Source organism: Scyliorhinus canicula, chromosome 11 (genome assembly GCF_902713615.1).
Source record: "Scyliorhinus canicula chromosome 11, sScyCan1.1, whole genome shotgun sequence".
Lineage (NCBI taxonomy): Eukaryota > Metazoa > Chordata > Chondrichthyes > Carcharhiniformes > Scyliorhinidae > Scyliorhinus > Scyliorhinus canicula.
The window spans coordinates 99,090,146-99,102,614 of record NC_052156.1 but is presented as its reverse complement, the minus strand read 5'-3'; the positions used below and the strand labels follow the sequence as shown (position 1 = coordinate 99,102,614).

Here is a 12,469-nt window from a genome sequence, read left to right as displayed (position 1 = left end):
AGATTTACCAGGATGCTGCCTGATCTACAGGATAGGTCTTATGAGGAAAGGTTGAGGGAGCTAGGGCTTTTCTCTTTGGAGCGGAGGAGGATGAGAGGCGACTTAATAGAGGTTTATAAGATGATGAGGGGGATAGATTGAGTGGACGTTCAGAGACTATTTCCTCGGGTGGATGTAGCTGTAACAAGGGGGCATAACTATAAGTTTCAGGGTGGGAGATATAGGAGGGATGTCCGAGGTAGGTTCTTTACTCAGAGAGTGGTTAGGGTGTGGAATGGACTGATAGTGGAGTCGGACACTTTAGGAACTTTCAAGCGGTTATTGGATAGGCACATGGAGCATACTAGAATGACAGGGAGTGGGATAGCTTGATCTTGGTTTCGGACAATGCTCGGCAAAACATCGAGGGCCGAAGGGCCTGTTCTGTGCTGTAATGTTCTATGTTGCCAACTGCTGTCAGGTTGAGCAGTCGTCTGACACAGACAGAAGGATCTGCAGTCTCTTTCCTGAAAGGATTCCTCTCTCTTCAGGCAGTCTGTCCAAGAAATCTGTATGCAAATGTGCAGCAAGTAACCTTGTGTTTGCTAACTTTATTTATGAATGGTTTTGGACCTGCGATGTGCTTCCTGAGTTAAGAATGTTTTGATATAAAAGATGCTTATTCGTCAGTGGAATCACTCCTGTTCCTCACAGTTTAATTGTTTGGGGTTCTTGTCCAGTATCCTAAGAAATGTTGGAGTCTCGTCCGGGATCTTAACAATTGTAGTTCTTAGACTATTGTTATGGGGACTGGTGTTTTCAGAACCCCAAAATGTATCCTGGAGTACAACCAACCCCCACCTTTAATGGATTGTTACTTTTGAAGCACACGGCTTGTTCCCCAGGTGTAGTATTACAATTATGGACACGTGGTTTTTAAAACAATCTTTATTCCATGAACTCAAATTAACCTTTTAAATAAACATTGGATCTCTTAACACCCCTTATTTTAATGATAACCCCGAAAATAACACAACACTACCCAATCCTGCAAACTGTTCCTTTTACACATCCAAAAGACATAACAAATCCTTCAAACAGAAGCACTTTAGATTTATATTCAATATCTCCCATTAAATACATCATATTTATCCCATGACCTGATGGACATATAGATCAGAGGCTGGGTTGAGTGGACCCCATGGTTGCAGCTCCCGATACTGGCGAGGAAAGGATTCATTCACCAGGGAGGAGAGAGAGGAGACCAAATATGCGGTGGCTGACAGTGAGAGTGAGAAGGTGCTGGAGCAGCTGAGCAGAGGTCAGTACACACCTCTCAGTGAAGATGAGGCTTCTGGCTCGGGGCCACTGCTACAGATGGGCTTTCAACTCTTCAAAAGAAATCTCAATTCAGCTGCTTCCTGCATTTTGCACCCCCTCCCAGCATTCAATTTAAAGGTAGCAGCTCATAATAACATTGAGCTCCTGCAATCACCAATTCAGCTTCCCCAACAAATATTGTGTCCGTCCATCCCCACCCCTCGCCACATGGGTTTTGTTTTAACTTGGGCTCGGAACCTACCGTCCAACAACCTGGAAGCCTGAGGAAGTTCTCTTAAATATCACTACTTAAAACAGTTAGAGGTCAGGTTGAACCTGCAGAGAAGGTAAGGTGAACATTTCAATCACAGAATGGTTCCTGCGCAGAAGGAGGCCATTTGGCCCATCGTGTCAGAACCGGTTTTCCAAACAGGCATTGTGGGTCAGTCAAAGTGCCATTCTCCTGACTTTTCCCCGCACTCCCTGCTCATGCTTTCGATTCAAATAATCATCAAACTCTCCCCTGAATGCCTTGATTGACCCTGCTTTTTTACTGACAGAAAAACAAGACAGGCAGACACATACCCGCATTTCTTTGCCGGATATATTTTTAGTCCCCCATTCTCAGAAGAAATGGATAAGTTGGTTGTTAAAAGAGGCAATTCCCCCGCTCATTCAATTCACGATGAAACGTTTGAACCACAAGGGAAAAAAAGCAAGAAATGTTCAGTGACAGCACAATGAGAGCTACCTGGCCTTTGGAGATCCCTTGCCTGAATGTCTCATTTGCAGAGAGAAGTTGGCAAACACAGCGATAGTACCAAACAAGTTAAAATGCCATTTGAAGACAAAACACCCATCTATTGTGAACAAAGACATTCAGTACTTCAAGTGCTTTTAAAAAAACAAAGCATGAAACAGATCCAATGTCTGATAGGGTGTGTGTGAGTGTCAGAGAAATATTAAGGGGCAAGCCGAAACCTTAATTATACCTGCATGTAACAAACTCATCAGTTCCATTCTCTGATAATACAGTGAAATGGCGAATTGACATGTCAGCTGGTATCGAAGAGGTGCTGCAAGAGAAGTTAGTGACTGGTGGGAAGTTTGCTTTGCAGATTGAGGAGCCCACTGCTATAAGTGGACACTGCCAACTGCTGGCCAACATTTTGCATGTTGATGGGGACTCGATTCAGGAGAATATTTTATTTTGTAAGGAACTGCCGAGTCATGTTACTGGTGAGGAAATATTTTGGGGAACCGATACTTGAAGTAAAACAAACCTACATGGGCCATGTGTTGTAACATTTGCACTATGAGAGCAACCTCCATAATAGAACATAGAACAGTACAGCACAGAACAGGCCCTTCGGCCCTCGATGTTGTGCCGAGCAATGATCACCCTACTCAAATCCACGTATCCACCCTAATACCCGTAACCCAACAACCCCCCCCTTAACCTTACTTTTAAGGACACTACGGGCAATTTAGCATGGCCAATCTACCTAACCCGCACATCTTTGGACCGTGGGAGGAAACCGGAGCACCCGGAGGAAACCCACGCACACACGGGGAGGACGTGCAGACTCCACACAGACAGTGACCCAGCCGGGAATCGAACCTGGGACCCTGGAGCTGTGAAGCATTTATGCTAACCACCATGCTACCGTGCTGCCCGTATGGGGTGATACACCATCAATAACACACGATGAGTGATGAACGTGACTGAGGCTTTAATACGCTAAACAGCAGAGCCTCCTGCTTCTGGACCCAAACTGGGGTCCACCCAAAGAGGTGGAGACTTGCCACTTTTATGTAGAAGCCCGAGGGGAGGAGCCACAGGCGGAGCCAGCCTGGACAAGCCCGGGCATGCACAATACATATCATGCAATAACGTAGTTTACCACATTTTTACCACTGTTAAACATAGTTTACCACTGTTTAAAAAAAGTCCGGCGGGCTGAAGTGGTCTTCAAGGTCAAGCCTGTCGGGGGCCTTGACCTTCTGCCGTGATCGCCGCAGTCCCGGCTGTGGTATGGGCGCCGGCGTCAAGACCTGCACGTCCGGGAGCGTGTTGTCGTCATCGTCGTCTTCACCCAGATGTTGAGTCGGCGAAGGGGGGGGGGGGGGGGGCAGTGTATGGGCGGAGGTGGTGGTGCTTGTCGCCAGTGGGCCTGCGAGTGAAGTTCGTGAGGGAGGCGCGCGGAGGTGAGGAAGAAAGTGTAGGGTGTGGGGGTAGTGGTGATGGTCGCCGGGGAGCCTGCAGGAGCCAAATCCCGAAGGGAGACTGTGTCCTGCCGCCCGTCCTGGTGTGCCACGTAGGCATATTGGGGGTTTGCATGGAGCGGCAGGACCTTCTCGAAGAGGGGGTCGGTTTTATGGCTCCTCATATGCTTGCGGAGATGGACGGGCCCCGGGACTGTCAGACAGGACGGAAGCGAGACCCTGGAGGTGGACTTCTTGGGGAAGGCAAACATCCATTCATGAGGAGTCTCGTTAGTGGCTGTACATAGGAGCGACCAGATGGAGTGGAGCGCATCGGGGAGAACCTCCTGCCAGCGGGAGACTGGGAGACTTTTCGACCGTAGGGCCAGAAGGACGGCCTTTCAGACCGCCGCGTTCTTCCTCTCCATCTGTCCGTTACCCCGGGGGTTATAGCTGGTCATCCTGCTGGAGGCGATGCCCTTGCTGAGCAGGAACTGACGCAACTCTTCGCTCATGAAGGAGGAGCCCCGATCACTGTGGATATAGGCGGGGAACCTGAACAGGGTGAAAAGACTGTGCAGGGCCCTGATAACGGAGGCAGAGGTCATGTCAGAGCAGGGGATAGCGAATGGGAATCTGGAGTACTCGTCAACGATGTTAAGGAAGTACACGTTACGGTCAGTGGAGAGGAGGGGCCCTTTGAAGTCCATGCTGATGCGCTCAAAGGGGCGGGAGGCCTTTACCAGATGTGCCCTATCTGGCCGATAGAAGTGCGGTTTGCACTCTGCGCAGACCTGGCAGTCCCTGGTCACGGACCTGATCTCCTCGATGGAGTAGGGCAGGTTGCGAGCCTTGATGAAGTGGAAAAACCGGGTGACCCCCGGATGATAGAGGTCGTTATGGAGGGCCCGGAGTCGGTCTACCTGTGCGCTGGCACATGTACCGCGGGAGAGGGCATCTGGGGGCTCATTGAGCTTCCCAGGTCGATACAAGATATCGTAGCTGTAGGTGGAGAGCTCGATCCTCCACCTCAGGATCTTGTCATTCTTGATCTTGCCCCACTGTGTGTTATTAAACATGAAGGCAACCGACCCTTGGTCAGTGAGGAGAGTGAATCGCCTGCCGGCCAGGTAATGCCTCCAATGTCTCACAGCTTTTACGATAAGAAGTCTTACAACACCAGGTTAGAGTCCAACAGGTTTGTTTCAAACACGAGCTTTCGGAGCGCAGCTCCTTCCTCAGGTGAATGGAGAGGTATGATCCAGAAACATTTATATAGACAAAGTCAGAGATGCCGGACAATGCTTGGAATGTGAGCATTTGCAGGTAATCAAATCATTACAGATCCAGAGATAGGGGATAATCACAGGTTAAAGAGGTGTGAATTGTCTCAAGCCAGAACAGTTGGTGGAATTTTGCAAGTCCAGGCCAGATGGTGGGGGGTGGATGTAATGCGACATGAATCCAAGATCCCGGTTGAGGCCGCACTCATGCGTGCGGAAGTTAGCTATAAGTTTTTGCTCACCAATTCTGCGTTGTCGCGTGTCCTGAAGGCCGCCTTGGAGAACGCTTACCCGGAGATCAGAGGCCGAATGCCCTTGGCTGCTGAAGTGTTCCCCGACTGGAAGGGAACATTCCTGCCTGGTGATTGTTGCACGGTGCCCGGACCGGACCTTCAGAGCACCCTACGTGCTCTCATCCCACGTAATCCCCGCATTGGAGATCTCTACTGCCTCCCAAAAATACACAAGGCCAACACACCAGGCCGTCCTATCGTTTCAGGCAATGGGACCCTGTGTGAGAACCTCTCTGGCCACATCGAGGGCATCCTGAAACCCATCGTACAAGGTACGCCCAGCTTCTGTCGCAACACGACGGACTTCCTACAGAAACTCAGCACCCATGGACCAGTTGAACCAGGAACATTCCTCGTCACAATGGGCGTCTCGGCACTCAACACCAGCATCCCCCATGACGACGGCATTGCTGCAACAGCCTCAGTCCTCAACACCGACAACTGCCAATCTTCAGACGCAATTCTGCAACTCATCCGCTTCATTCTAGATCACAACGTCTTCACCTTTGACAACAAATTCTTCACCAGACGCATGGAACAGCCATGGGGACCTAATTCGCACCTCAATATGCCAACATCTTCATGCACAAGTTTGAACAAGACTTCCTCACCGCACAGGACCTTCAACCGACGTTGTACACCAGATACATCGATTACATTTTTTTCCTTTGGACTGGTAAGTTGAGCTTGCATATCTCGCAGACATTTCCAGCCATTTGAATGAGTTGAATTCTAAAATGCAGGGGAAGAATGAGATGATATTGATCATCACAAATAAACTTCAAGGTTTTCGACCAAAACTGGGCCTTTCGCAAGAGGCAGTGGGAGGTGGTTCACTTGAGACGTTTCCATGGCCAGTTTGCATCTGGCAAGGTGCTCTGATTTATACATTTCAAAGCGCTACAAGAGACGTTTTGAGTGCTACTTTCCCACTACAGATGTGGAAGTCTATGACTGAGTATGTGATCCATTTAGTCCACCTTATTCCGGTTCTCCAAAAAACTGACATTAAAAGTAAAAGAGGAGTACGCAGAGCTACGGATGGATCGCACAATGAAGCTGATGTTTGGAGAGGTGTCTTTGCAAGGGTTTTGACTGACTGCAGCATATAAATATCTGACGATATCTGACCATGCTATTGCTGTACTCCTGCCTTTTCAAATACCATGGGCGGGATTCTCTGCCCCGGGACACCCAGATCACGTTCCCTGATGGAACGGAGAATTGGGCGTCGGGGCAAAATTGGGATTGATGCCGGGCACCGACCTGATCGCGCCGATCCGATTGCAATGTTCCAATCCCCGCTGGCAACAAAAACGAGGCCCACGACCGCACATGGCGGGGGATGTAATGAATGCAAATAATCTTAATGACCCATGTGCATTCAGATAGCAGGCCCGGCACCCTGTTCTTCGGCCCACCTTGAGTCTCCAGTCATCACTCCAGGGCCAAGTTGGTAGGGACCATCCAAACCCAACCGAGAGCCACTCTCTGCCCCACAATTCATTGCCTGCTCACCCCTCTACCACCCCCCCCCCCCCCCCCCCCCCCCCCCAGGGACCCCTGTAATAGGGAACCTGCCACAGGAACCCCTGTAATAGGAAGACCCTCCAGGGATCCCTGTAAAGGGGAACTTCCCACAGGGACCCCCACCTAAAGGGACCCCCCTCCCCGAAAAGAGACCCCTGTCTGGAAGGTGGAGATCAGGCCAGACAGGGGCAATGAGAGAAGTATAGCTGTAACACTTGCCTTGCAGCTCCAGTGTCCATTCCTGGAAGGAGAGCAGCTATGACCCGAGTCTGGTTCACATAGATCCATTAGCTGCAAACCATTCAAAGCTTTCTCGTAGTGGTCTGTGATTGACCGCTTCTACAAACCATTTGTAGCTTTGATTCGTTCAGGGAGTCCCTTCACATATCTCTACTCAAAGAGATACCCAAATGTTTACCAAGTGAAGTGCAATCATCTGCTTGAGTAATTGGAATGGGCTTAGTGCTTGGAACGCACCTTGGCTCTCTATGATGTGGTCAATGTTTGTAAACATTGAACTTTCACCACTTAGGCCACTGAACCACGAAGGAAGCTTCAAGTACCACAGCTGTAATTCTTCTCACTGACTCTGGACGGCTCTCTAACTTTCAGACAGGGTTTTCTTTTCTGGGGTGGAGGGTTCTGTGTGGGATGGAGGATCCCTTTAGGCAGGGGGGGTCCTTCTATTACTGGGGTTCCTGTGCGGAATCCATTTGGTTTGGGCATCCCTGGGTGGTCCCCTATTATAGGGGTCCCTGTGGTGTGTCCCCCTATTACAGGGGTTCCTGTGGAGGATCCATTTGGTTAGGGCGTCCCTGGGGCTCCCCCTATTATAGGGGTCCGGAAAAGCAGCTTGCTGCAGCGCAGCGTGGCCGTTGAAAGCCGGGAGACCCTGCTCCCGGGATCTACTCAACTTATGATATTCAATGCAGGATAAAAGATATCAAAAAGAGCAGGGGATCTCAGGATAACTGGATACCAGAATAAAGCATATGGCCCACGTGGTACACATCCCCCTCCACAAGACAAAGCTAACATTTCAAAGCTAACTCCGAAAGATGTGCTTCTTAGGTGAGTTGGACATTCTGAATTCTCACTGTGTACCCAAACAGGCGCCGAAGTGTGGCAACTAGGGAATTTTTACAGTAACTTCATTGCAGTTGGCAGCACGGTAGCACAAGTGGATATCACTGTGGCTTCACAGCGCCAGGGTCCCAGGTTCGATTCCCGGCTGGGTCACTGTCTGTCTGCACGCTCTCCCTGTGTCTCCCTGTGTCTGCGTGGGTTTCCTCCGGGTGCTCCGGTTTCCTCCCACAGTCCAAAGACGTGCAGGTTAGGTGGATTGGCCATGATAAATTGCCCTTAGTGACCAAAAAGGTTAGGTGGGGTTATTGGGTTACGGGGATAGGGTAGAAGTGAGGGTTTAAGTGGGTCGGCGCAGACCCGATGGGCCAAATGGCCCATTCTGCACTGTATGTTCTAAAAAATATATAAGCCTAATATGACACTAATAAAAATGATTATTTACTCAGCTTCCCAAGGCCTCCAGGCAATGAATAGGTACCCCATGTGAAGGGGAACTACAGGATACCACCTCTGTACAAAACATGTGCTTGGCTGTGTATACTCTCATATACAGGATCCAGTAAACCAAGGATTCTTACACCACACCAAGACCAACCACACAACAGACGTCTCTCATCTCCAGCCAAATCAAAGGCACCGCACAGGCCCCACCAACAAGGAGAAGAAGAATCATCAAGACACCCAACAATGGAATGTCTCGGAACGGGATATGACTCCCCCCACCACCTGATAAGGGAAACCCTCCAAAACTAAATATAGCAAATCGGGCTGTATCAGTGCCTCACCTACCCAGGTTAAAAAAAGAAAATGTGATGGACCTTTTAACCAGTCCACTTCGGCACTCAGCAGTACCAGTGGCTGCCCCTGATCTGTATCTGGGGGTGGTGGGCCTTACTTCAGCATCAATGGAACAAATATTGACCCAATAAGGCACTTTTTCCTAATCTGGGAAATGTCCCAACTCACTACCTGCCGTGAAGATAAAAATCCAGCCCAATTTCTCGTTATATTTCGGTGTTGTACTTTGTTTTTTAATGTCTGGTCAAAGATGATATTTTAATACAAGTTGTTTTGTACTTCAGGCTGCTCTGGTATAAATAATGCAGATAATTTCTAGTATTGCTAATTACTAAAAATATTGAATTGCAACTTGTTGTAAAATGCTTTGTTCAGACTGTGAAGCACTGAGAATGGTGGATGAATGGATCAGCCCCTACTCCTGATGGAACCATCAATTCACCAGACACGTGTTTCCGATGTGAATCTAGGCTTTAATCGACTTACTTCAGAGCCAGCCTGTTACCTGTCGATGAACTCGTAGTCACCCAGGCTGACTCTGGACACGGGTATTTATACAGCTGCACTAGGGGGAGGAGTCGTGGGCGGAGCCAAGGGTGGAGCCCAGTACAAGTTCCTGAGTGCTCCCAGCGCTACTCCCCCTAGTGGTAGGATAGCGCTACTGCGCTTACAAAGACAGTGTGAATTAACATATATATTACATTCACCACAACCCCCATTGGTGGATGAATTTATCAGCCCCTACTCCCCCATTTGTAGATGAATGGATCAGTCCCAACTCGGGGGTGGGGTGACATAATGGCACAGTGGTTAGCACTGCTGCCTCACAGTTTCAGGGACCCAGGTTCAATTCCGGCTTTGGGTGACTGTCTGTGTGGAGTTTGCACTTTCTCCCCACGTCTGCCTGGGTTTCCTCCGGATGCTCTGGTTCCCTCCCACAGTCCAAAGATGTGCAGGTTAGGTGAATTGGCCATACTAGATTGCCCTTAGTGTTCAAAAAGGTTGGTTGGAATTAACGGATTACAGGGATAGGGCAGATGCATGGGCCGAGGTAGGGGGCTCTTTCCCAGGGCTGGTGCAGACTCAATGGGCTGAATGGCCTCCTTCTGCACTGTAGGGGTTCTAATCTTCTCTGAACTCCCCTATTGGTGGATGAATGGATCAGCCTCAATCCCCTATTGGTGGATGAATGGATCAGCCTCAATCCCCTATTGGTGGATGAATGGATCAGCCTCAATCCCCTACTGGTGGATGAATGTATCAGCCCCAATCCCCTATTGGTGGATGAATGTATCAGCCCCAATCCCCTATTGGTGGATGAATGTATCAGCCCCAATCCCCTATTGGTGGATGAATGTATCAGCCCTAATCCCCTATTGGTGGATGAATGTATCAGCCCCAATCCCCTGTTGGTGGATGAATGGATCAGCCCCTACTCCCCCATTGGTGGATGAATGGATCAGTCCCTACTCCTCCAGTTTTCTTGATTTGTTAAGTGAAGATCCTGCCTCAATTTTGTACAAATAATGAAAATGCAATGGAGTGAGTTTTCACCTTCACCAACTGGACAATAACCTAACTTCCAGCCTTTAGAGAAATGTAAACATAAAATGCTGGAAATATTCAGAAGGTCAAGCAGGATCTGTGGAGATACAAACAGAGTTAATGGGCAGAACATTGTGCCCTTCCCTTTGACAGGTTTGGTGATGGGGGGCATTGAATCAGGTTGGAGGGTGGTGAGTGTGGACCCTACCACCTTCCAACCCAATCACATCCATGGTGGGGAGGCTCTTGGGCAGTCTTCCTGCCCCACCAACTTGAGGCCCCTAAAGTGGGCAATTAAAGACCACTAAAAGGACCTTATGTCCCCATCACTGGTATCTTTACAATTTTCTTTAATGGAATTGCCAAGATGGTAACATGATGTATTCTTGCGGACTTGCCTTCAAAGGGACTCAGTACCTGATCAAGGGGCAAGGCATCAGGAAAAGGAGTGACCTGCTGAGAGCCACAGCCATGCCCTACCTGCCAAATCCCATCCTGTGAGCACCTTTCCGCCATCATTCATCTGTGCCTGAATCCCTCCAAGACCTCAGATGGGTATCATACCGGCAGTCACCGCACTGATGGTGTTGCTCAACACCAAAAAGCTGCCTACCTCTGATTGGCTGGCAACTCCCAGTGGGCAGGACATCCGCTCCTAGGGTCCTTGATCCTGGGTGATGGCCATGTTTTGGCTTGTCAAGTGCCTGGGTGGCACAGGATGCAACAGGTCTTCCCTAAACGAAGCAGCTCAGGGGCTGACAGGCTCTTTAGCCAGTGGACAAGACCCTCATCACCTCCACAAGACCCCCCCCCCCCCCCCCCCCCAACCACAACATTTCAAGTTGTGACCTGCCATCAAATGGAAGATCATGACCTGAAATATTAACTCTCTCTACAAATGCTGCCCGGGTATTTCCAGCATTTTCTGTAGTTTGTTTTTGCTGTAGAGATCCTCTGCAGGATTCTCCGTCAGCGGGATCCTCTGCCTCACCGGCAGCGCACCCACTGCCACGGGTTTCCCGATGGCGTGGGATGGCCACAATGGGAAACCCTATAGACCAGTTGCTGGAATGGAGGATCCTGCTGCCGGCAGGTGTGTGTCGCACCAGTAAACGGGGCTGGCGGGATGGAGAACCCCCCCACCCCCGTCAAATTCTCACCCATTCAATTGAATGGAATGGAGATCTGACAGGATCTATAATGGGCAGTGGATCCATTTGGTTTGATTACTCTCCATGGGATGTCAATGGTGTTTGATCTGATGCACAGCTTGTGATATCCCGGTGTCTGATTTTCCGTTGTTGTTTTCAATCAGATTGCAATCATGCAGCAGGAACTGACTGAGCTCAAGCCATTATTAATGGAGCAAGATCGGGAGACAGAAGAATTATTGAAGGTCATTGCCGATGAGACGCTGGAGGTGGAAATTGTGAAGCGGGTTGTGGAAACTGATGAGGCAACAGCGAATAAAGCTGCACAGGAATCTCGGACGATTAAGGTAAAATTTAAATGCTGCCTCCATTGTAAAAGGCAAAGACATGCAGCTGATATAAGAGCACTCTTCAAACACATCCCATCAGCTGCCAGGACCTGGAGCATTCAGTCAAGGTGATTCCGCCAGTTTTGGAATTCAACACATTAATTAGAATGCAAAGCACCTGAGTTTAACTCTAATAACAGCTGGCTGGGGAAATTTGCAGACTTTTGTTCAAAATAAACATGTATGAAAATATTTTAAATTACTGGTCAATATATTTTTCGACTCCCACATTCCTTGAGCAGGTATAGAAATGTGGCGGAGGGTTCAATAGTCTGTGTACCCACAGGGTGAGTTTTCTTTCTGGTGTCAGAGTGGACAACATGAGGAAATGAAGAGTGAGATGCCAGGGTCCATGTTGGAAGCAACGACCAAGAGGTAAAAATGTGTTTGAGGTGTTGCAGAGGGTGTTTAATGGAGGCAGGCACTGGAATGAAAAAATAATCCTTACGGTTGATAATCTCCAGATTGCTTCTTGTGCTACACATTGGAAAGGCTAGGGAGAGGAAGATTAGGAAGATCAGTGTGTGACTGTAGGGTTGATGTGGGAAGGAATGGAGGAGAGGGGGGATTTGTGTTCTTGGCCATTGCAGTGAGATGTGGAAGAAAAGACTGGTAAGATTGCATGAACCAAAATGACAGTAATGTCATCCTCTGGAGGATGGTTAAAATAATGGGAGATGCTTTAAATTAATGTGGAGAGAAGTAATAAGCTAAGCTTAAAACTAGTAAGAATAGGGTTGGATAAGGAGGGTGGGTGTAGGCTTCGTTGAGCATTAATGTCAGTCCAGACCAGTTGGGCTGAATGGCCACGTTTCATGTTGTAAATTCTGTACAAAGAGAAAATATTATAGAATATATAGAACAGTACAGCACAGAACAGGCCCTTCGGC

At 48.9% G+C, this 12,469-nt stretch overlaps 1 protein-coding gene across 1 annotated transcript in view; it reads left to right on the top strand.

Moving 5' to 3' along the window:
- The window catches only part of LOC119973221 (dynein heavy chain 3, axonemal-like), a 714,697-nt gene that overhangs the window by 481,007 nt on the left and 221,221 nt on the right, over positions 1 to 12,469 (top strand). Inside the window, exon 44 of the mRNA XM_038810887.1 lies at positions 11,355 to 11,537. Coding sequence (XP_038666815.1) covers positions 11,355 to 11,537 — 183 coding nt within the window. The remainder of the gene's footprint in view (positions 1 to 11,354; positions 11,538 to 12,469) is intronic.